This window comes from Citrus sinensis, chromosome 3 (genome assembly GCF_022201045.2).
Source record: "Citrus sinensis cultivar Valencia sweet orange chromosome 3, DVS_A1.0, whole genome shotgun sequence".
NCBI classification, from domain to species: domain Eukaryota; kingdom Viridiplantae; phylum Streptophyta; class Magnoliopsida; order Sapindales; family Rutaceae; genus Citrus; species Citrus sinensis.
The window spans coordinates 50,825,963-50,851,372 of NC_068558.1; the positions used below are offsets into that span (position 1 = coordinate 50,825,963).

The 25,410-nt window shown below is 36.8% G+C and overlaps 1 protein-coding gene across 2 annotated transcripts; it reads left to right on the top strand.

The window, feature by feature from the left end:
* The first annotated feature begins 1,923 nt into the window (after positions 1 to 1,923).
* Positions 1,924 to 24,447, top strand: LOC102610445 (BEACH domain-containing protein C2). Of its 2 annotated transcripts, none has more exons than XM_052437744.1 (32): positions 1,924 to 2,130; positions 2,949 to 4,959; positions 5,398 to 6,185; positions 6,977 to 7,684; positions 8,383 to 8,523; positions 9,368 to 9,472; positions 9,661 to 9,774; positions 11,760 to 11,836; positions 12,734 to 12,815; positions 13,253 to 13,573; positions 14,032 to 14,654; positions 15,109 to 15,193; positions 15,409 to 15,603; positions 15,834 to 16,379; positions 16,485 to 16,628; positions 16,719 to 17,198; positions 17,620 to 17,750; positions 18,301 to 18,370; positions 18,525 to 18,608; positions 18,776 to 18,832; positions 18,956 to 19,024; positions 19,118 to 19,204; positions 19,285 to 19,401; positions 20,009 to 20,158; positions 20,326 to 20,410; positions 20,498 to 20,618; positions 20,782 to 20,878; positions 20,960 to 21,073; positions 21,494 to 21,863; positions 22,075 to 22,865; positions 23,320 to 23,442; positions 23,580 to 23,869. In XM_052437744.1, the coding sequence occupies exons 2-32, from the start codon at positions 3,006 to 3,008 to the stop codon at positions 23,601 to 23,603; spliced, it is 8,853 nt and encodes a 2,950-aa protein (XP_052293704.1). In that variant the 5' UTR covers positions 1,924 to 2,130; positions 2,949 to 3,005; the 3' UTR covers positions 23,604 to 23,869. The 2 variants fall into 2 exon arrangements, with proteins under 2 accessions (XP_052293704.1, XP_006490956.2); XM_006490893.4 differs by lacking the exon at positions 23,580 to 23,869 and adding an exon at positions 23,916 to 24,447 and having other exon boundaries at positions 1,925 to 2,130.
* Positions 24,448 to 25,410: the final 963 nt, after the last annotated feature.

Consider the following 25,410-nt stretch of genomic DNA (forward strand, 5'->3'; position numbering starts at 1 on the left):
AAAAATACAAAATTCAATACACTTGTTTTTTTTTTTTTATCTTTTAGTATTTAGAAGCCTACATTTTTTTGACAAAGTTGAACATGTTCATACATATATGCGGGTGCCCTCATTTTTTTTTTCCATGCAAACACACTTTAAGCCAAAATAACTCTCTTAAACCCCACAACTTAAGAGCGTATCGGTTTTAAAAAAAATAAGGGCGCTCGCATATATGTGTTGATCTACATCATCACAATTGATCAATTTGTATGTGTATTATATCAATATATTGTCTTCATTCTAACTAGTTGAGTTTAAAACAAATGAGATAGATGATTGGTTTTGCTTCACTTGTATTGCCCGTTGCATTCACTTCTCTTTTTGTTTCCTTTTCCATTTCATTTTCATTATTCTAACCAAATATGAACCTTTTGAATTGAAAGAACGAATCATAAATTGGTAGATAAATCAAAGCATAAAAAATGAAGCTTTAATAACTTTTCAATGATCAAAGATCAACAGTTCATTGAAACTTGAAAGGCAAGGGATACGCGCACGTTAACAATTTCAGCTGTTAAGTACTAACAATCAACAGAATAAAGTATATGAATCAAGAAAAGTTCACTAAAGCCAGATCAGTTCTTTTAGCGTTGGCAAGAATTTGCATTTTAATTCTTTATTATACTCGAGTTATTTCACATATACTATATGAAGCAGGTAACTAGAAGTAATTTCATTAATATTTGAGCATTTTTGGGCACCATGAAACTAGTGGCACTGCTGTGCTGCTAGAACATCAAGTTAGTGGGGCAAAAAATTTGACCGATATGAAATACAAATATATATATATATATATATATATATGTGTGTGTGTGTGTGTGTGTGTGTGTGTGTGTGTGTTGAGATAATAAAATTTATGGTCCTAAAAATAAGAGTGCGTGTAAATATTTATGAGAATTTTAAAATAAAATTTAAATTTAAGATTTTTAATATATTTTGAACCTGTGTTTAATATATTTAATTCATTCAATGGAACAAATTTATAATTTAATGGAGTTAAAAAGAAAAAATCTTATGTGATTTTGGACTAGGCCCCTTAATGGCTCTGACACTTCATGAAACCCCAGATGTCTAACTTCATTTCGGCTTTTTGGGCATGAGAAATGGTGTGCCTGCGGGTGCAATGGAAAGTCTCTTTCACTATTGCCCAAGTAAGGGAGCAATAGAGATGTCAAACTCTTCAACTTTTCCATCTTCCAATTCCATGTTGAATACGGCTTCTAGATCTCAGTATTATAACTTTTTTATAATTTTTACAGTTATATATATATATATATATATTCAAAACACTAAGAACATAAACAGTATCTTCCAGTCGTGATATTTCCTTTTCGTTTAACAAAATTTAAGAATAGCCAGGAGAGATTTCAATTCAAAACGTTTGTTTGGAAGGATGACCATCACCAAATACATCAATCTGCTAATGAGATCACACCGCTAGATGTATTTAGAAATATGAGGGGTATATTTAGTTAATACTATTGTCTGGTTAAAGCCTAACAGCTGATTCCAGACCACTATTTCTTTCCTTAGCGTTTCGCACCAACCCTATAAATTTGGTATAATCCTGATTTAAGTGTAAAATGGTAATAAATTATTTTTAACTAATTGATAAACAGTCCATTACCTTTTCACCGACAACTAATTATTTGCTAAATGTTTTGAATATTTAAAAAAAAAAGGTCGTGCAACAAACGCGCGCACACAAGTATGAAATATGTAATGAGAAATGATAACTAATAATTTAATAAATATTATAAACATCGTTGATTTTACTTAGCGTAAAAGTTAAGATAAAAGCAAAGATGTTTCCCACGGTAATAAAATTAAAATGTAACGAAAACAAGCAGAAGGAAATTGGTATTTTGCAAATAGAAGAGGTTAACAATCCCTTCGCCTTGGCCTACCAGTGTGCTACAAATGTTTTTGACTGGGTAACCACAAGACAGGGCCTATATTACTAAATCGTCCACCTCTCCCGCGCCCAATTCGCCTCCACTCTCGTCCTCTCCGATTCTCAAACATTTCTCTCTTTTGTTTCTTGATCGATCTTTTCTCTCTCGCTCGTCGCTGTCACAATCTCCAAAGGTACTTAAACGTCTATCCTTTTCTCTTGTCACATTGTATTTAATCCTTTTTCTTTAAATTACCAAGACGAATTCGCCGGTTTTTTTTTTTCAAATTAAATCTTTGCAGTTTCTTCAATAGTTTATTAATTAGGTCGGATCAGTGTTCGTCGACCGGTTTCTCGCAGTATGTATGCTGTAGATACGTACTTGTACATTCCGCATTCTTATTCACTCTGTCGATCTAATGCATTGATCTATTATTCTGCTTATCAATAAATAATCGTATACACCATTTGAAATATGTGCATTTATATACTGGTCTCTCTTTCGTGTTTCCTTGGATCTGTGATATTTTGATTTTGAGTTTATGGCAATCCTGTACCATAATTGTTCTTGGTTTCCAAACAGATGCGTGATAAAGTAACCTAATAAGTAACTTCTCGGTCAGTTTAGTTGTGAACGTTATATTTCTTTTGTTACATGTACTTTAAATTTAGCTAGATCAAACTTGCTGTATTTCTTACTTCATAAGTTTTTGTAAGGATAAGAAGCAAGGTAAATAGCAGGCTAACTGGACCAATTACTCTTTTTTTTTTTTTCTTTTTGAATGCTTTGATATGTGTAGATTTTGATTGGTTGTGTTTGAATTAATCATGATGTATCCCTGCTGGTGCTTGAAGTATAAACATATTTCTTAAAATTGAGCTGCATTGTGTTTCTTTCTGTTTGTTTTTACTTAATTGTGTTATAGTTATTGTAGCATTTCAACTGTCATCGATCATGTATCTCTAGTTAATTAAACTGGTATTCAGTTCTCAGTTATTGTAATTTTTATAGGTGCGTTGGTGTGTATATTATATGACTACTTGCTAGTTTTGTTAAAGCTATAACACAATGGAAGAAGAAGAAGAGAAAAGTAAGAGGGTTGAAGAAACTTCTGGGAAGGACTCTGATGCTCCTCAAGGGGTTAGTGTTGTACAGGATAGAGTAGAAGCATCTAATCAAGAAAATATCAATGCCAGTAGTGGTGGTGAAAGCAACAATGTAGTTTTACAAGGGGCTGATTCTGTATCTACTGAAGTAGACGATGACCAGTTTGAACAGGTATCATTAAAAGATCAAGATAATGGAGGATTCTTTTATGGTGAGACCGAAGACACCTCACAGAGTCAATATGATTCTTCTCCAATGACTGAACCGCGTCATGATCGTAGCATTTCAAGCCATGGACCTGAGATTACAGGTTATGAAATTAAGCAGTCTATGTCATCAACAAGTCTTGATTCTTATTACTATGGGGATGTTGGATACTCTCCCATGGGTTCACCGCCAAAACCTAAGCCTAAAACTGTTATGCCAAATGTTTCTCCAGAGTTATTGCATCTAGTAGATTCTGCTATAATGGGGAAGCCTGAAAGCTTGGACAAACTGAAGAATATTGTGTGTGGTGTTGAGAGTTTTGGAACAGGGGAGGAAGCTGAGAGCATTGCTTTTTTGGTTGTAGATTCCCTTCTTGCCACTATGGGTGGTGTAGAAAGCTTTGAAGATGAGGATAATAATCCTCCTAGTGTGATGCTAAACTCACGAGCTGCCATTGTAGCAGGTGATCTAATTCCTTCGCTTCCTTGGGTTGGTGACAGCAAGGTATACATGTCCCCTAGGACAAGGATGGTTAGGGGTTTGCTTGCCATATTAAGGGCTTGCACAAGGAATAGGGCAATGTGCTCTATGGCTGGTTTGTTAGGAGTGCTTTTGAGGTCAGCAGAGAATATATTTACACGGGATATCGATTCAACAGACCAATTCAGATGGGATGGAACTCCGTTATGCTATTGCATCCAGTACTTGGCCGGGCATTCGCTTAGTGTTGTTGATTTGCATAGATGGCTTCAAGTCATTACAAAAACACTAACTACTGTGTGGGCAACTCGCCTAATGCTGTCATTAGAGAAGGCAATGGCTGGAAAGGAATCAAGGGGACCGGCATGTACTTTTGAGTTCGATGGTGAAAGCTCCGGCTTGCTCGGTCCAGGGGAGAGCCGTTGGCCATTTACTAATGGTTATGCATTAGCAACGTGGATCTACATTGAATCATTTGCAGACACTTTAAACACAGCAACTGCTGCTGCTGCTATTGCTGCTGCTGCTGCGGCCAAGTCAGGAAAATCTTCAGCTATGTCAGCTGCAGCTGCTGCCAGTGCCCTTGCTGGTGAAGGAACAGCGCACATGCCACGTTTGTTCAGTTTTTTGACCGCTGATAATCAGGGGATAGAGGCATACTTTCATGCTCAGTTTTTGGTTGTTGAAACCGCTAGTGGAAAGGGTAAGAAGGCTTCTTTGCATTTTACTCATGCATTTAAGCCACAGTGCTGGTATTTTATTGGTCTTGAGCATACTTGCAAGCAAGGACTTCTTGGGAAAGCTGAGAGTGAGCTGAGATTATATATTGATGGATCCTTGTATGAAAGTCGTCCTTTTGAGTTCCCTCGGATTTCCAAGCCACTCGCATTTTGCTGTATTGGGACAAATCCCCCTCCTACAATTGCTGGTTTACAACGTCGTCGTCGTCAATGTCCTTTATTTGCTGAGATGGGGCCTATTTATATCTTTAAGGAGCCAATTGGCCCAGAAAGGATGGCGCGGTTAGCTTCTAGAGGAGGGGATGTGCTTCCTTCCTTCGGTCATGGTGCAGGGATTCCTTGGCTAGCCACAAATGACCATTTGCAAAATATGGCCGAAGAAATCTCCCTTTTAGATGCAGAAATTGGAGGGCACATTCATCTGCTATACCATCCCTTGTTGCTGAGTGGGCGGTATTGTCCTGATGCTTCTCCTTCAGGGGCAGCAGGTATCTGAATCCTTTCTATGCTTTCTAAGATATTCTGGATACATTCAAACACAATGTCGATGCAAATGCAGTGCTTTGCTCACTTATCAAGTGGTATTCTCCCTGATTAATTATTTCCAGTCAATACTTGTTTCATTTGAGATTCCTTTCCTAGTGAGAAACTTTTATTATGTCATGCATTGGTTTCTCTCAACATTTTATTAAGTCTTCTCCTTACTTTGAATTTATCAATAGTAGGATGGATGGAGTGTGTCTGTATTGCCCTTCTTTTCTCACTCTCTTGCCCCACTTGCTTTTGTGCTCACTCTGTCTCTTTGCTCTTTCTTTATTGCTGCTCTTTTTACTTAAGATTTTGACGTTTAGAAGGTTAAATGCTGGAATGATTTCAGAGGCGCCTACCACTTCTTTCTTATAACACCTAAATGAAATGATATTCAGGCATGGTTAGACGACCAGCTGAAGTTCTCGGGCAAGTCCATGTTGCTACACGAATGCGACCAGCGGAGGCTTTGTGGGCCTTGGCTTATGGGGGCCCAATGTCTTTGCTTACTCTAACAGTTGGCAATGTGCATAAGGAAAGCCTGGAACCACAACCTGGAAATTTTCCTTTGTCATTGGCAACTGCTGCATTGGCTGCTCCAATATTCCGAATTATTTCCATAGCCATACAACACCCTGGGAACAATGAAGAGTTGATTCGCACCAGAGGACCTGAGGTTTTGTCAAGAATCTTAAACTATCTTCTGAAAACTTTGTCTTCGCTTGGGTCTGGAAAGCATAATGGTGTAGGAGATGAGGAACTTGTAGCAGCAGTTGTCTCACTTTGTCAATCTCAAAAGAGTAATCATGCACTCAAAGTGCAGCTTTTCAGTACACTGCTACTTGACCTGAGAATATGGAGTTTATGCAGCTATGGACTTCAAAAGAAACTTCTGTCATCACTTGCAGATATGGTTTTCACAGAGTCTTCGGTAATGCGAGATGCCAACGCTATTCAAATGCTTCTTGATGGCTGCAGAAGGTGCTATTGGACAATTCGTGAAAAGGATTCTGTCAATACTTTTTCTTTAGATGAGGCTATGCGTCCAATGGGTGAAGTAAATGCTTTGGTTGATGAACTCCTGGTGATAATTGAACTTCTAATAGGGGCAACTCCTCCTTCGTTGGCAGCAGAGGATGTCTGTCGGTTACTTGGTTTCCTGGTTGACTGTCCACAACCCAATCAGGTAAAGTTAGTAGGGTGTTCTTTGTACCAAAGATGCTATCTATGCATTGCTCAACGCTGCCGGAGTTTATTCTCCTTCGTGTCACACTCAGGTTCACATATGTGTGCTTACAAGCATGTATCTTTACGAACACATGCAGCACATGCATGCATTTGCGTTTAAATTGTTTTTTCCCCGGTTCCTGGGCATTAATTTTCTGTTGTTCAGTTTGCTGATATTGGCATTAACATGCATACTCTTCGGTAATTTGCATTTAATTATGATTGGTGTAACTTTCCTATCTAATTTAGTGGTTGTACTGATTTTCAAAATGATGTAGTCAAACATGTGTGCATGTTCTATATAGTTGCTTATATTTGGATGAAGTTATGTTATGTCTGTAACCCTTGATATCTTTTTATTTCTATAACCAGTTTTGTCATATTCACTTGTTTTCATTAATTATCTGGCACTTTCAACCAATTGATGCTTTTTGGATTTAGAAGGGAAATGTTGAACAACCTAGTGCATAAATACACTAAATGGACTGTTGAGGATACAATATCTTATTTTTCTTAATAAGTGCACTTGTTTTGCATTAGCTGGGTATTTTTCTAAATTAAAACCTTGTATAAATGTATTTATTCCGAAGGTAATTTGACAATGATGTGTTTCATACATTCTCCCACTCTCTTTCTCTCTGATGATTTCTGTCTTTGAGATTAGAGGATGATCAGCCAATGGTTGTCTATTTAATGTTTTTTCATAGCATTCATGTTGAAAGAAATGAGCCCTGTCTATTTCTTCTTTAGGTTGCCAGAGTGCTGCATCTGATCTACAGGCTAGTGGTACAGCCAAATACAGCAAGAGCTCAGAGGTTTGCCGAGACATTTTTAGCATCTGGCGGGATAGAATCACTTCTCGTCCTGCTGCAAAAGGAAGCTAAAGCTGGTGACCATAGTGTTCCAGTTCCAGTGACCAAGAGTGATGAAAGCCCATCTGTACAGGGAACTGAACCAGACTCTGAAAGTGCGAATTTGGAAAGAAGTGAGGATGATATTGTTGGATCCCAAAAGGAAAGTGATTCTCAGGAGAAAGATTCTGAATCTCAGCCCTTCAATACTGATAGAGGTCCTGTTGCAATTTCCAACACTGAGAAAATTGAAAGGACATCTTCAGTTTCTGAAAATCCTTTTGTCAAGGATTTGGGTGGTATAAGTCTTTCAATCAGTGCTGATAATGCAAGAAATAATGTTTACAATATCGACAAAAGTGATGGCATCATTGTTGCAATTATTGAACTCTTAGGTGCTCTGATATCAGCTGGGCATCTGAAAGTTGGCTCATCTACTCCATCTGATGTGACAAGCAATTTCCCAAGCATTGGGCTACATGAGAGAGGCGGTACCATGTTTGATGATAAAGTTTCTCTTCTACTTTTTGCTTTGCAGAAGGCTTTTCAGGCAGCACCAAATAGGCTTATGACCGGCAATGTCTATACAGCTTTATTGGGTGCCTCGGTAGGTCATAATCTTCTTTACTTCAGCTTCATTTTTATTCATTGATTTTTTGTTCTGAGAACACGACCATGTTAAATCTTCATACATATTTGTACTTATCAAGGGCATATGAAGTTCCATAATCTGCCTGTCGTACTACATATGTCAACGTATATGATGGCTTAGACATGTGTTCTGCTTTCCGTAGCCTGGACCGTTGGTCTGTTTTGACCTATTATATACACCCAAGGACACATGTTTTTATGCTGAAATGTTAAGTTTTATGAGTGAAGTTAACGTTTGTTGTCCATTTCTCTGTGATGCTGTTCTGTTCTATTTCAGATAATTGTTAGTGATCTTTCACCATCAATAATGTAATGATCTAGATGTGCTTTTTGGACCTTTTTTAAGCTTGAAATTATTTTAACAAGGGAATTTTTTTAGCTGTTTCCATAATCACTACTATTGCTGTTTGCTGAAGATATGCTAATGTGCTTACTACTAAGCACCCTCAAATTTGCTAGGGAGAATGGTGTGAGAATGTCAGTATCCTGTTCATGCATCCTTGATATCCTTAATAAAAGGTCCATTTTGATCTGCCGTAGTTTTATAACATTGTATTCATATTTTTAAGATCTGGTAGGTTAATTTTGATTTCTTGTGTTTGGTTAAAGTCATATATATTTCATGTTAAATCTGCTCGTTTTCCCTCTTCTCAGATGAATACTTCAGCTGTAGCAACAGAGGATGGTTTGAACTTTTACGATTCTCGTCATCGCTTTGAGCATTCACAACTTTTGTTGGTTCTTTTGCATTCGATTCCATATGCATCTAGGGCTTTGCAAAGTCGAGCACTACAGGTAATGCTTTCTTGTTTCTAATTTTTTTGTGTGAGGGTGTGTATGTGTGAATATTTGTCGAATGAAAATCTTCTGTTTGAAATCCCAAGTTAAAAAGAAAAATAGGTTTTGGTAGATATGCGAGCTTGGCGTCATGTTCTGAATTATATTTGAATTTTGTTGTGCCCGTAACTATGACTTTCATGTCTATTACCAAAGATGCTAATGTGAATTTTTAGCATTTATTGCATTACAAATGCTATTTAATTTATTTAGAAGAAAATCATACTTGTCATCAGACCTCCCAAACTAATAGTGGATGGAACGAATGAAGCAACTGTCTTAGTGTTTCGTTGGCACTTGATTTTTCAGCTGAGGCTTAATGATGCATGAGCTTAATGAATTTAAATTCAGCAGTAAGTAGCATTAGAATTGTTGCTACTTGGTTTACTTTTTAAATTTCATGTTTTACTGATCTTTTGTGTATCATTTGAAGAAGAGTAATGCTAGGGATCCTAACATTTGAAGTCCCAACTGATGTGGCATTCATTTATTGGATGATAGAATAGAGTAATTAGTAATTTTATATTCATCATCCAATAGATGAGTGACACATAGCATTGGGACTTGAATGTTGGAATTCCTAACATTATTGTTTGATATATATTTTCATGTTCCTTATATGCCCCTTTTGTATGGTTTAGAGAACTGAAATGTCTTATTTTCAGAATGTCAGTTCTTTAGGTGAATTGTGTGGAAGGAATGTATTGTTTGGATTCTGTATCCTGAAAACATATTAATGGCTTGCATTTATTATTCTGATGCAATCAGTTAAAATGTCTTCTTTTCCTCTGCTTATTTTCAGGATCTTCTGATTTTAGCTTGCAGTCATCCAGAAAATAGAAATAGTCTGACTATGATGGAGGAATGGCCCGAGTGGATTCTAGAGATTCTTATCTCTAACTATGAGGTAATCTCAGTGAAATTTTCTCTCTCTCTCACTCTCTCAACATGTTATCTTCACATGTTTTATTTTAGGTTGCATGGGTGAGGTTTAGTTAGATTATGAACTTTCTTGAATTTAATATCAGGTAAAAATTTTTATGCACACGAGCTCCCTGTCATGCATACTTTTAAATCTATTGCTTGTTATTGTAGATGGGTGCAAGTAAACAGTCTAGTTCACCAAGCTTGGGGGACATAGAGGACCTTATACACAACTTTCTCATAATCATGCTGGAACATTCAATGCGTCAAAAGGATGGATGGAAGGTTTATGTCTTTCCTTATTCTATTCACTTTGTTTATTACTTTTCCTCAAATAATATCAATCTTGAATCCTTCATAGAATTGTAAGATTTATCGTTCTTTTATACCCTATGGCAATAATTTTAAATGGACGCGTCTGTTTGCTATAGTTTCTTGCACATTCATCCTTGATCTCTGCTTTAGGTTGATTGCTTAACTGAATATTGTCTAACATTGAATCGACTCTAAACTGTTGAACTTGAAACAAACTCCTCTAATTTCTATAAATTAGTGTTGGTTTAGTTCAAAGTGCCAAGTTAGAAATCCCACAAGTCAAGAGAAGTTGTAGAATATCACTCAGAGGTAAGCTCAACTTTCATTCTAACACATCTAAACATTTGAGGTTATACAGATATGTGCTGAGTGACTAGAACATCACATGCACCAAAGCACTAACCTGTTTAATGATTGTTACTTGTTTCCCAGTTTCAAAGTTAGATGAGGTGTTAGCTTGCAAACAGATGTGCATGTTCTGACGAATATGTTTTTATTTGCGATTATTTGAAAATGATGGGCCAAGTTGAATTTCTTGTTTGCATTGTTAAAGCTGTTGCTTCTGATAATACCAAAATGTTTAAGCTTAGGCATCTTAGTTTTTAAAAGGTGTTTATCTAAATTCTGTTTAACATGTTCTCATAACCATGAAACTATATCCTATACTGCCAGTTATCTAAACAAAGGCTGGCAATCCAAATACACATGGTTAACTCACTTTATAGTCAAGGAAAAAGTGAAACAAGTACAACTTAGAAAATCAAAAAAACCATGAGATGGAAATATATCGAAAATAGACAGTTAGTGAATAGCATAGTTTTAAAATATTTAGGCAGAATGTTGAGTCTTGCATACAAACTCTTTTAACATTGCTTGTCAATGAAGAGTCACTAGTTTGTCTTGTATTCCAAGTTGATTTAGTCACCAGCCAAGCACGACAACAGTGGAAGAAGTGGCAATATAATTGAAGATAGAAGGTATAATGGATGTCTTTCTCAAAAATGGTAGGGATGGTACTTGTTGATGAAAATATGATTGAAACTCATGGTTCATGTGCCATAATAGTTCCCATTCTTCTACCCTTCCAGGGGAGTTGATGATTATTCATTGCTATTACCTTGACACCAAAGAAGAGTTCGACTTAATGCTTTATTTCTGTCCTAATTGACCCTAATTTGACATTAGAAGTATATTGATTTTTTCCCAATTTTTTCCCAATTACCGAATACGTTTGTATGTAAACTGCATATTTGATTCCGTCCATAAATCTATTTTCTTCCCTATGAGTTCAAGTCTCAATATGAATGCTAGTTCTTACTATTCATTTGTCATGATATGAATGTACCACACCAATTCATTATGCATAGATGATGAGATTCCATTGATCTAAAGCCAATTCCAATAGACTTATTGGAGGGGCCCATTGACGTGCGTCCAGTAGGAGTTGAACCTACGAATTCGCCAATTATGGGCCACGGATGCTTAGGGGAAATCCCTTACATGGAGAATAACCAAATTTCAATTGAAATGAAATCTTTAGGATAAATCTATGCAATTTAGGTGGAATCAATGAAAGGACACCAATTCAAATCCTGGATTTTTGAATTGAGAGAGATAAAAAATTCTGTATAGACGTACAATAACAACAAAACAAAAAGTCCCTTGGTGCGAGTCAATCATAACCAGAAGAAGAAAGAAACCAAAAGTTATAGGTGGGGACATCATTGCCGGGGCTTAGTGGAGGATGCTTATGTAAATCAAGTAAAGAGGATTCAAGAGGATACACGTAACTGCCCTCATTTTGTACTGATTTGAGTCTGAGTTCAGTTGTGTTTATTATGGTAAAATTGCATGTGGATTTCAACTACCTTACTAGTTTGTTTGTGATTGGTCTTGCCTTTTAATCTAGCTGTATTAGTTTTATTTATTGTTTGTATTTTATTTCCCTTCTACAGGATATTGAAGCCACAATTCATTGTGCAGAATGGCTTTCTATTGTGGGTGGATCTAGCACTGGAGAACAACGCACTAGGTATTATTGTCATATGCTACTGGCCAGCTTCCTGAAAGTTCCCCCTCGTTATTTAATTTGGTTGCTTCATCATAGTATATTTCAATTTGTTTCACGAACTTTCATTGCTATTGCACCACATTCAACAATATCTTTTTGAGTTCTTTAGATAGGGTTTTAATGAATCTATTTGCCACAAAGCACGATAGAGACTGACCTGTTGCAAAACCACCCAGTTTTGCACCCACTCTCAGTGGTGAAAATTTGTTGAATTATTGTTATTTTTTTCCCACCTTTTTGGAAATTTATTTAGTCATACACAAACATGAATATCCATGTTGTACAGGGTGCTAAATAGTGCATTGCTACTCTTTCAATTGAATACAGAGTTTGTGAATGGTGATTCTGCAAAACAAGATATAACTTTTAGTTCTCAAATACATAATAGATTTCCTTAAAACACGAGTAATGAAGGGTGTGACCTTGAGATCAGAAGGTCTAGCTCCACTGGTTAGCGGGTAGCCTTACTAAGACCTAGGTCTTGAGTTCTAGTCTCATGTAGTGTGTGTGTGTTTAATTAAAAAAATGGCGTTAAGTTATGAAATTTTAAATTATGACCTGCAGGTTTTTACGGAAATCATCATTTCTTGGAACAAGCTGTTAGTATAAAAATTAACATTATGTTTCTCCTTTACTTTTGTTGAAATTTATCTCTATATATAGATACCACTTGTGAATGCTGTTAATTGTCTGGAGTTGTTTCTGCGTGGTTTGCAGATGACAGAAAAGCTTTCTGTAATAGTTTTATTTCTTTATAGGAAAATAAAATTTAAAAGAACTATTTTTCCTCTCATTGCGAAATTATACTAATTATCTGATTTTGGATTCTCTTATATGGTTCTTCTCCTTGGTTTGAAGACGCGAGGAATCTTTGCCACTATTTAAAAGAAGGCTCTTGGGTGGCTTGCTGGATTTTGCCACCAGAGAACTTCAGGTTCAGGTAATTTTTTTTTCCGAGCACCATTGTCTTGCTTATCAGAAATTATAGATGAGTTACCATAAATTTTCAGTTATTATTATGATCATATTTCTAACAATGGAACTGCTAAAGTTCACTGGTAGTTAAAATATTTATAAACCTGTGGGTTGAAGTTCCATCATTAAACTTTATTTGATGATCTACATCATGAAGCCAGGAAGCTATTGTATTTAACATTATCTCCTCAATTTTTTCTTTCGCCATCACGTAAATTGATTGAGCTACTACTTGGCCACTACGAATTTCCTTTTTAATTTTTAATTTTATTGTCTTTCCTCTTATCCACGGTAACATCCTTGAAAGATAAGAATGATGACTTTCAATCTCTATTTTTTCATGAATTGGTTGAATGAAGGGGAAAACTGCATTAATGTCTACATCCAGCTTTCCTTTTACAGACTCAAGTTATTGCAGCAGCAGCTGCTGGTGTCGCTGCAGAGGGTCTGCCACCAAAAGATGCTAAGGCAGAAGCACGGAATGCAGCTCAGCTTTCTGTAGCTTTGGTAGAGAATGCAATTGTGATTCTAATGCTTGTTGAAGATCATTTACGGCTACAGAGCAAATTGTCTTGTGCGTCTAGAAAAAAGGATGCTTCTCCGTCTCCTCTTTCTTTAGTTTCTCCACTGAATAACCACTCAAGTTTGTCAGCATCAATTGGTGCAGAATCATTGGATTCATTGGGTGATCGCAGATCTGACTCTAGTGGGCTCCCTCTTGATGTATGTATATAGTAGTCTAAGAAAACCTTTTTGTTTGTTTGTTTGTTTTTCGTATTCGATTTGTTCATAAATAATATCTGGTTTTTTATGCAGTTGTGCATCTCGAAAGTATGCCTACCCTTTTTTTATTTCCATGTTTATATATAACGTGTCAACCTGGGTTTTGTAAATCTCATAGGCAGAAATTTTACGATTTTTCCTAGGTTCAAACATCGCATATCACTGGGTGCTAAAATACCTATGAGGAAAGAACTTTAATAAATGTAAAGATGAGGCACCCTTAATAGTGAAGTGTTTTCAAACCAGGAATACCATCATGATTTTTAATACTAGATTTCCCGTTCAAGTCAAATTAGCCTAGCTCCTATAAAAGGATGTTCTGTTCATGTTAAATGCTTTCCTTCAAAGAACCTACAAATTTTATATTACGCCACTTGTTCTAATAAGATTTCAATCAGGTCCTTGCTTCAATGGCAGATGCAAATGGTCAGATATCTGCTGCAGTGATGGAACGTCTTACTGCTGCAGCAGCAGCTGAACCTTATGAATCTGTTTCCTGTGCTTTTGTGTCATATGGGAGCTGTGCTATGGATTTAGCTGAGGGTTGGAAATATAGGAGCCGACTCTGGTATGGTGTTGGACTTCCATCAAAATCATCTGAGATTGGTGGTGGTGGCAGTGGCTGGGATTCTTGGAATTCTTCGTTGGAAAAAGACGCAAATGGAAACTGGATTGAGCTTCCTTTGGTAAAGAAGTCAGTATCAATGCTTCAAGCGTTACTTTTAGATGAGTCTGGACTTGGTGGTGGTCTAGGTATAGGCGGAGGTTCAGGTACTGGGATGGGAGGAATGGCAGCACTTTACCAATTGCTGGATAGTGATCAACCTTTCTTATGCATGCTTCGTATGGCGCTGCTTTCAATGAGAGAAGAGGATAACGGTGAAGACAGTATGTTCATGAGGAATGTTAACATGGAAGATGAGATGTCAGAAGGATTACATCGACATGCAAGCAACATTGGGTCCTTAGATAATAGTGCTCTACTGTCGACTAGAAAACCAAGATCTGCATTATTGTGGAGGTACTATTACCAGAGTGTTTTCTAGTTACCTTGAATTCATTTATCTCTCCCTAGAAGAACTGAGTCATAATTTTGGATGCCGTAAATTCCTGATCATACATCTTTATTAGCTTCATGAGAGTAATCTTTGAGCTCTTTAGATGTAAAAATTCATGTGCTGAATCTGAATGAATATGTTTGTTGTGGGTGTGATTCCTAATTTACTTATCTTCACTTAAAACTGTGTTTTACTCAATCATGAAAAATGCACACCTGAAACTTTTTGCAAGATACATATGATTTTCTGATACATAAAGAATCTTCCTGTGATTGCAAGTAATTAAGGTTTACAGTCCTGGGCTATAGCATTGTTTCTTATATTTTGCAATTAATTATATGCTGTCCTGGGCTATAGCATTGTCCTAATTTCATATATATGCACGGGGTTAAACTAATTTCATTTTGGAATGTACAGTGTGCTTTCACCTGTTTTAAATATGCCAATTTCTGATTCAAAAAGACAGAGAGTGCTGGTTGCTTCTTGTGTTCTCTATTCTGAGGTCAGTTCTTGTTGGAATTACTTTTCCATGTTTTAGTGATGGACTATTTGCTTCTTTGTTCAGCTATCAACTATTTTCATCTTTATTGGAAGATAAGATTCTCATTGAAAGTTTCTGTGCTTATTCCCTTCCACATAATGTGTAATCAGTACTCTGTTTGTCTTAATGTTGATAGTTGTTACTGTGATCACTTTAATATTTGATGTATCTTTCAGGTATGGCATTCTGTGAGCAGGGACCGGAAGACACTTCGTAAACAGTATCTTGAGGCTATTTTACCACCATTTGTTGCTGTATTGAGGAGGTGGCGGCCACTTTTAGCTGGTATTCATGAACTTGCAACGGCTGACGGTTTGAATCCTCTTATTCTTGATGATCGTGCATTGGCTGCTGATTCACTGCCTCTAGAGGTCATCTCATGTCATCTCATTTCTCTTTCTCTTCCTAAACTACCTGGCCTGTAACCAGTTACCTTTGTTTTGGGCATCATGATTTCTTTTTTTTTTTTTATTGATTTAGTTGAAACCTTTGATCTGTGTAAATGTTATAGTATATTAGGCATCGACTCTTTCTGCTCTTTGTTTAACCTGTGATGTTAAGGTTGGTGTATTTTTTAAGCTATTTGGGTTTTCCTTATCAGGCTGCTATCGCTATGATCTCTGCACCTTGGGCTGCTGCTTTTGCATCACCACCTGCTGCAATGGCATTGGCAATGATTGCTGCCGGTGCGGCTGGTGGGGACGCCCCAGCTCCTGTGGCAACCTCACAGCTTAGGCGTGATACCTCTCTGCTTGAAAGAAAACAAACTAGGCTATATACCTTTTCAAGCTTTCAAAAAACTTCAGAGGTAACTAACAAATCATCCCCTCTCCCTAAGGACAAGGCTTCTGCAAAAGCTGCAGCCTTGGCAGCGGCACGCGACCTTGAGCGCAATGCGAAGATTGGTTCTGGAAGAGGACTCAGTGCAGTTGCAATGGCCACTTCTGCACAGCGGAGAAATGCTAGTGATACAGAGCGTGTGGAGAGATGGAATATATCGGAAGCCATGGGAGTTGCCTGGATGGAATGTCTGCAACCTGTTGATACGAAATCAGTCTATGGCAAAGATTTCAATGCTCTTTCATATAAATTTATTGCTGTCCTAGTTGCAAGTTTTGCTTTAGCAAGAAACATGCAGCGATCAGAGGTTTGATTGCTGCTTTCCATCATGATTATCATCACTTGTGGAGGCTGTGTATTATATATCATTTTCGTCTGCTTCTTCTTCGTTTAATTAGTTTTTTGTCTTCAGATTGACAGGCGAAGTCAAGTTGATCTAATCTCACGACATCGTTGGTGCACTGGAATGCGTGCATGGCGCAAACTTATTCATTGTTTGATCGAGATGAAATGTCTCTTTGGCCCATTTGAGGATCATTTAAGCGACCCTCGACGTGTATGTTGTGAAGCAACTTATTCTGTTATCTTAATGCATTAACCCTTGTGCATCTTCTCATGAATTTTCCTTTTCTGGATGATTTTCTAGATTTTCTGGAAGCTAGACTTTATGGAAAGTTCCTCAAGAATGAGGCGATGTTTGCGAAGGAATTACATGGGTTCTGATCATTTTGGTGCTGCTGCTAATTACGAGGATCAGATTGAGAGGAAACCGGGTCAAGAGAACGTGATAAATCCATCAAATGCACCAATTGTGGCAGCAGAAGCAATCTCTATGGAGGCAGTGAATGAAGATGACGAACAAACAGAAAATGATAACTTAGATGATAGAGTCTATAACTTAGACAATGTGGGGGAGGATCAAACAACCGTCTCTGAAAAAATAGAGCAAACCCTGCAAGCATCAGCAGACTCTAGTGATATTCCTCCTGCTCGTGACCAAGATTTGGTCTCAAGTTCAACAGCAGTTTTACCTGGATATGTTCCCAGTGAACTTGATGAAAGAATTGTCTTTGAGCTTCCTTCATCAATGGTTCGACCTCTGAGGGTTATACGAGGAACATTTCAGGTAAGTTTAACAAATTTGAATATCTTTCATCTATGGTTCGACATCTGGTTATGAGCTCTTTCTTGCAACGTTTTATTGTCTTTTGCATTGCAGAGATCTGGATGTATTATCTGACCTAAGGTTTACTAATATACTTGCATTGTGGTTCTATTAAACTATGAGATGGTTTATGTCTAGAAGTAGGCCCTGCATTTATCTCTTATTTCTTTTAACTTCTTTTTTCTCCCTTTCACGCCGAAATACTGCACTGGCTGCATATTCTCCCATTTTCAATTCACTGAAAATAATATAGGAATAATTTGCTAATTTTCTGTTTCCTGAGCATGAAAACTGGAGACTGATTTCTGGCTTACTGTAACCTCAACATATTCATTCTGTTATGATAGCTGTCACCAAGTTTAGGAGGATTGTTTTCTTTTAGGTTACAACTCGGAGAATAAATTTTATAGTTGATAACACTGAAAGCCCCGAGGAAGGTACTTCTGAACTGAGAAACCAAGAAAAGGATCGCAGCTGGTTGATGTCTTCCCTTCATCAAATTTATAGCCGAAGGTATGCTTATGTTAAAATTTTGTAATACCTTCATTTCTTAGATGCTGGCAATTATTTGAGCATGTTCTTTTCCAGTATTTTGATATGTACTTAAAATTTTTCTGATGTAGGAATGAATTTATAAGCATTGGCTTGATTGTTTATTAATTTATGTGAGTGCAACTCTTTTTGGTGTGACACAGTACTTACTTTGTTTCTTTTTGGAGTGAGATTCATTTAGTAAGTGACTAGCCCTACCAATCGATGAAGAAAATTCCCTAGCATCCCGGATTTTCTGAAAAAGGAAGATGGATTTTCATTCCATCACATCTGTGAAAACATATGCCAAGTGAATACTAACTGAGCTTCTGATCAATATTTGTTGCCTGTCTTGTCAACTTTGCAAACTATGCCCTGGTTGACTGCTCTTGAATATTTTACTCCCCAATATGTTATTGGCTGTAAATTTACTGTTCAAAATTCTGTTGCCTCTTTTATTGTTTTTCTTAATGGTGTACTGCATTGTCATTGGTTATTCATGCCTTGTAATACTGAATTCTTTCTGCTACAGATATCTCCTGAGAAGAAGTGCTCTGGAACTATTTATGGTTGACCGTTCAAACTTCTTCTTTGATTTTGGGGTATTTTCCTTCTGAAATTTCCTGTTCTATTTCTAATTTAAATTTTATTCTGCATTAATTATGCAAAAAATGTGTTTTGATGCTTTCTGACTGCTAAAGTTTCCCGGCTTATCTTTTTGGGCTTTGCCCTTTTCTTTTTAATTAAACTGCACAGAGTACTGAGGGGCGAAGAAATGCATATCGAGCTATAGTTCAAGCGCGCCCTCCTCATCTAAATGATATTTATCTGGCGACTCAGGTTTGCACCTTGTTGTGCTTCATACTTTTGTAGTAAGCTCAACTCATGATAGCGTAAACATATTTCTCCTGTGGAGATCATGATTTGTTGACAATGAATATAAGTATATGGCTTCTTAATTTCTATCATTCTCCATCCATTAATTTATGAACTATTTTCTATTGTAGAGACCTGAACAACTTTTAAAGAGAACTCAGCTTATGGAACGTTGGGCTAGGTGGGAGGTATATTTCACATGTCACAATTTTTAGCTTTCTTATTCCCAATAATCTGATTTCACTTTCTAAAATTCAATTTACAGACAGAAAAAATTGATGATAACTGGTTGAATTACAATCCTTTTACAGATCAGCAATTTTGAGTACTTAATGCAGTTGAACACACTGGCTGGGCGAAGCTATAATGACATCACTCAGGTGGGATTTTTTACTGGTGGGTGAATAACGACTCATTTTAGATGGGAGAGTAGTTTGCATTTGATTCACTAAGGTTCATTTGTTTCCTAGCAGTATCCAGTTTTCCCTTGGATTCTTTCTGATTACAGTTCAGAGAATTTGGATCTTGCCAATCCTTCTTCTTATAGAGATCTTTCAAAGGTATCATTGTTTAAATTTTGATTTGAACACTTAGATTTGCTTTCTTTCTTACATCATTATAACCTCATACATACTTGCAGCCTGTTGGAGCACTAAATCCAGACCAGCTTAAAAAATTCCAGGAGAGATATTCTAGCTTTGATGATCCAGTCATCCCAAAATTCCATTATGGTTCACATTACTCCAGTGCTGGAACTGTAGGTTTTCCTCTCCCTTTTCATCTTATATGGTTGGTTTAGTGTCTTGGCGGTTTATTAAGAGCTGCTGGTACATGACACTCATTCCTTGTTTTTTAATTTAATACGTTAAATTGTATTATATTGTACATCGGGCATGCACAAGTCTATAGAAAGTGTGTGTTTTCCATGCTTCAGAATATTGTGAAATATAAATTTTGAGTTAGCTTTTTATAATGATCCGTTGGTTCTTGTTTTTAATTTATTTATACTGACATTCATCTCCTGTAAACAGCCAATGTCACTTAATGCTGTTGATTTGACTTCTATAGTTATCTTCTTGATTTTTTGTTGTGTCTTGATATACTCTTCTGTAACTTCTTTGGAGTTATCTTCTTTTTCCTATTTTCTTTTCCTCGTTACAAGTTCGTAAACATCATACAGCTACTCTCATGGCATCTCTTTCATGGATGACTTTGGAACCTTTTTAAATTTATACTCTCTCTCTCTCTCGCTAATTCTAATTAAATTCAGTGTCCAATGGTTGTAGGTTGTTATATCATTGAGAAGTGCAATATGTGGATGCTGTGGTAACACCTCGTTGTAATTGCTGGTGTTTCTTTTTCAGGTTTTATATTATCTTTTTAGAGTTGAACCGTTTACAACTCTTTCCATTCAACTACAAGGAGGAAAATTTGATCATGCAGATCGAATGTTTTCGGATATTGCTGCTACCTGGAATGGAGTTCTTGAGGATATGAGTGATGTGAAAGAATTGGTATGGCTTCTTTGATTTATGGCGTAAAAGCACTACATTGTTTAGCTCACCAAAATTTTCTCTTATCTCTTCAATCAGATTTCCTTCCATGCATCTGCTTGTTCTCACCTACTTTTGTTTAATCATTTTGTTTTCAATCAATATCCTTTTGGTGTTCCATATTTCAGGTTCCTGAGTTGTTTTACCTCCCTGAGATATTAACAAATGAAAATTCAATTGATTTCGGTACAACACAATTAGGAGGAAAGCTTGGTATGTAAAAGTACTTAATCACATTGTGTTAAGAGAAATAATTTTATGAATTTTACTGTCCAATTTTGAATGTGTTGAATGTAACAGATTCTGTTGGACTTCCTCCTTGGGCTGAAAATCCTGTCGATTTCATTCATAAACATCGAATGGCTTTAGAGAGTGATTATGTATCTGCACATTTGCATGAATGGGTTGACCTCATATTTGGGTAGGTTCCAACTGGGAGAATTTCTTCTTTTCATTAGTCCTCATGTTCTGTTTTTCTCTTTCATCTTACTGGTTTCTCTTTAAGCTTGCACCAATGTTCAAATCTTTTTCTTCTTTAAATAATCTTTTCCCTAATTCTGTTTACAAATGCATGGAACATTTAGGTATAAGCAACGAGGCAAAGAGGCTATATCAGCAAATAATGTCTTCTTCTACATCACTTATGAGGGGACAGTTGATATTGATAAGATCTCAGATCCTGTAAGTTTCCTTTTGGTATTTATGTCTATTCAGCATTGATTTGATCCTCATTCTTCTCCTTTCATGTTTCCATAAAAAAAGGTACAACAACGTGCTGCACAAGACCAGATAGCTTATTTTGGACAAACCCCTTCCCAACTTCTAACTGTTCCCCACATGAAGAAGATGCCATTAGGAGATGTTATCCATTTACAGGTAACTTTCAAATTCAGTTTGCCAACCCATTTCTATTTTTGGTTTTGGCTTGTCTATGCTGATATGGGTTAGCATATACTGTGAAAAAATATAAAACCATGTCCATCGTTGGCAGTGGCTTTTCAAACCTGTTGGGAAATTTTATGTAAGATGATAATGGCTTGTGATGACTTACCTATGACTTAATGGGATCATTGAGGGTATTTTCTTTATTTTATTTTTTTTTACTTGGGACAGTAAATAACCTATGAACCTGCATAACCAGACGTCATGTTGTTAATTTGTTTTTATTTGGGATGTATACCCTTGAGATTCATATGAAATTCCCCTCAGTTCTTTCCAGCATTTTAGTTGGATATTCCTTTACATTAATGTTTATTAACTGATAGAAATAATCTTGACTGTAATTTTTCTTTTCAGACCATCTTTCGAAATCCAAAAGAGGTCAAACCATATGCTGTTCCAGTTCCTGAACGCTGCAACGTACCTGCAGCTGCCATTCATGCATCCTCAGATACTGTTGTGATTGTTGATATGAATGCCCCAGCAGCACATATTGCACGGCACAACTGGCAACCCAACACCCCCGATGGGCAGGGTACACCATTCCTCTTTCAGCATGGGAAGGCCTCAGCAAGCCCTGCTAGCGGAACATTCTTGCGCATGTTCAAAGGACCGGGTGGATCTGGTGCTGATGAGTGGCATTTTCCCCGGGCACTAGCATTTGCTTCTTCTGGAATTAGAAGCTCGGCTGTAGTTTCCATCACACATGATAAAGAAATTATCACTGGTAAGCAATCTATTTATTTACAGTTGATTTGCCCCTTATTTTTTATTTCTTTGTGATTTTAATTTCTTACTAAATATACTTTAGGTGAACTTTGGTTGATGCTGCTTGTTTACGTTTTGCTTGCTTCTGAATCTGATTGGCTGATGTTAATGTATTTGCTTTTCATTGTTCTAAATTATTAATATTTATTTACCTCTTGGATTGTAACTAGGCGGACATGTTGATGGCAGTATCAAGTTACTTACATCTGATGGAGCAAAAACGTTAGAAACAGCTTCAGGGCACTGTGCTCCAGTCACTTGTCTTGCGCTCTCATCCGACAGCAACTTCCTTGTGACAGGATCCCAGGACACTACTATACTACTTTGGAGAATACATAGAGCATTCACTTCTCGTACTGGCACCATAGAGCCTTCCAGTGGTATGGGCACACCTGGTAACTCAATTGGCAGTAGCACTCCAGCAAACGCATCAGCAGATAAAAGCAGGAGGCGTCGTATTGAAGGTCCCATACATGTTCTGCGTGGTCACCACAGGGAAATTCTCTGTTGTTGCGTTAGTTCAGATCTTGGAGTTGTTGTTTCATGCTCTGATTCATCGGATCTTTTGCTGCATTCTATAAGAAGGGGCCGCTTGATCAGACGGTTGGTTGGTGTTGATGCCCATGCCGTGTCTCTCTCCTCTGAAGGAGTTATAATGACCTGGAACAAATTACAGCACACTCTCAGTAGCTTTACCCTTAATGGGGTTTTGGTTGCTAGAGCAAAACTTCCTCTCTCTGGCAGCATTGGTTGCATGGAAATTTCTTTGGACGGGCATAGTGCTCTGATTGGAGTGAATTCAAGTTCTACTAATAATGGGTCCTACGATAACATCCAGGGTCTAAATTCAAAGCAGTCTGGGACTGAAGATTTTGATTTGGCATCAGATCAATCCGTGGATAACAACAGATTTGATTTTCCTTCGCCGTCAATTTGTTTCCTGGATCTGCACACTTTGAAGGTATGGAAAACTTAGGTTACCACATATTGGGTCTGTACAAAGTTTAAGCTCTTAGTTCAAGCAAGCTTCATGATTTCCCTCTTCCATGTTCTCCATTTTGTTGAATGAAGTTCACATACCCCAACCTTTCTCTGCAAGAGAGTTTTGATGGTTTGTATAATACATTTATTACTGAAGATAACAAGAGAATAAGGTTCTTTATTTTTTTATTTTTTAGAGAGAGAGAGAGAGAATAACAGTGTTTCTCTTTTTGGACCAGACATTCTGTTCTGAAAGTGTCATATTAGGCTGCATAAACACCTTTGTGTGCCTTAGTTGTTTAAAATGGGTTATTCACTTTTTTCAGAGGGCCATAGTAATTTAGCTTTTAATGTTTTATATACTTTCTTCGCATCATAAGTGTAACTTCTTCTCCATTGCAAAAAAGCAAATAATCCTCTGTACTGTACTGCAGGTATTTCATGTGCTGAAGCTGGGGGAAGGACAGGATATCACTGCTCTAGCTTTAAACAAGGATAACACAAATCTTCTGGTCTCAACTGCTGATAAGCAGTTGATAGTATTCACGGATCCAGCAGTAAGTTAAATTGTTTGTGCTTGTATTGTAATCGTGTGAATCAATTGCATGATTTATCATTTCTTATCCAATGCCTTTATGACTTGGTTTCCTTGCGCATTTAACACTTGGTGCTTCAAATTACTTCACTTTTTCAGCCTTTGAAGGAAGAATTCCCCTAGAATTGGCCTGGGGAGCAGCTGCGCGGTGGCAGCGCAGCTGCCCCAAACAGGTCCTTAGTCAGGATGTCAAGTATTGGAATATGCATAAATTTCTTTTATCGATAATTGTCATACATTATAGTGCATTGAACTGTGATTATAAGTTATAAAGCTACATTTTCCATAAAAAAAAACTAAATCTTTAGTGTTATGAAATGTCAATTGTGATATTAACCATCATCATTATTAACGACGTCACAGGATTGTAGCATTATGATCAAAGTATTAATGTTACTTGAAACATATTATGAATCCACTTTATAATGCTTGCAGTTGAGCTTGAAAGTGGTCGATCAAATGCTCAAGCTTGGATGGGAAGGGGATGGGCTCAGCCCCCTTATAAAATCATAGTTTTATGCACATTCTAAATTTACTTGGAGAAAAGAGCACGAAGATACACAAAGTAGATACTAGATGATCGAGTACAAGGGCATTTAGGCTGCCCCAATTTGGAGATTAAATCAGATTCTTTTAGTCCCAGTTTGCTGATGTACCATATGTATGTATTCGACAAAAGGACAACCCTGTGCGTCCCGGAGTATAAGTTCGTCCGTGAGTGTCGGTTCTTATACTTATGTTACGTGGCTCGATAATTTTTTCTTTTCTGGTGGAGCAGTGGCTTTTTTTTTTTTTTTTGGCGATTGAGCTTGATGACCTCATTTTCGGAGGCATAAGCTGCTCAGTTTTGTCCATTATTTTTTTGACAGAATAGTAAATGAAAATTCAAGGGCATTCATTTTTGTATCTTGTATATTTTGTATATCACTCATTTAAGCGTATGGACAGTGTTCTTATTTTCTTATTATCGTGGTTCTTTTTTGTTCGATTAAAGCCAGATATCCAATTTTTTGCACAACTTTATAACTTTCCTGACGTGAGAAAAAAAGGCGTGTGCCTTGTGGTCCCTAGTCCGGAAAACATAAATAAAATAAGATACACCGTTGTTGAATTCGATTTCTTTGTTAAAAGGGTTTTTTCAGGTGGTTGCGATTAGCCGTTGGATTGCAATACATAAGGCAGAGTGGTTTCCGGATTTGAAAGCGTCGACGTAACAATGATCGGGCGCTATCTAGGTTGTTAGAAAGAATACCAGACTACTAGTAGTCGGTAGAGGTAGGGATGGCAATGGATTTGATCTGATCAAAGATTCAGGTGATCTAAATTCAATTGGATCGGATTTGGGTCGGTTTAAAATGAATTTGGATCGGATTTGGATATTGATGTGCAGATCTAAGACAGATCTGGAGCAGGTATGGATCTATCATAATATCTAAATCCATATCCATATCCACCCACCCATCTTTTTATTTTATTTTATTTTAAAAATCTCATAACAATTGTAGAATTATAATGATAATAAATTTTATTCATAGCATATTAATGGTATTTATCATGCATTTAAACTCTTAAAACTTAAATGTTAGTTTTATAAATTTAAAGGTTAGCCAGCCCCAAAGTATGTACATACAATATTCAAATTGCAAGTCAAGTAATACAACTTGACAATTTATTTTACTATATTGGCCAAATAAATTTTAAGAAATATAATTATTCATATATTTAGTCAAATATGGCCATAATAAAACACTGAATATACATTATATTTTATTTATATGTCATTATCTAATGTTGTAAGAATGAGGGTGGGTGTGTGTGGATATTAGAATGATGAAGGAAACAATAGAATATTATATTGATCTTACTCTTGTAATTACTTTTCAAGAATATTTTATTATCTTTATTATTTGTTGTTTTGGTGTAAAAGTAT

Bases quoted from the DNA above. Each gene is read 5' to 3' on its own strand.
- LOC102610445 (XM_006490893.4), top strand. From the start codon at position 3,006: ATGGAAGAAGAAGAAGAGAAAAGTAAGAGGGTTGAAGAAACTTCTGGG. The intron at 4,960-5,397 runs GTATCTGAATCC...AATGATATTCAG, and splicing joins TTCTCCTTCAGGGGCAGCAG to GCATGGTTAGACGACCAGCT. The intron at 16,380-16,484 runs GTTTGATTGCTG...TTTTGTCTTCAG, and splicing joins GAAACATGCAGCGATCAGAG to ATTGACAGGCGAAGTCAAGT.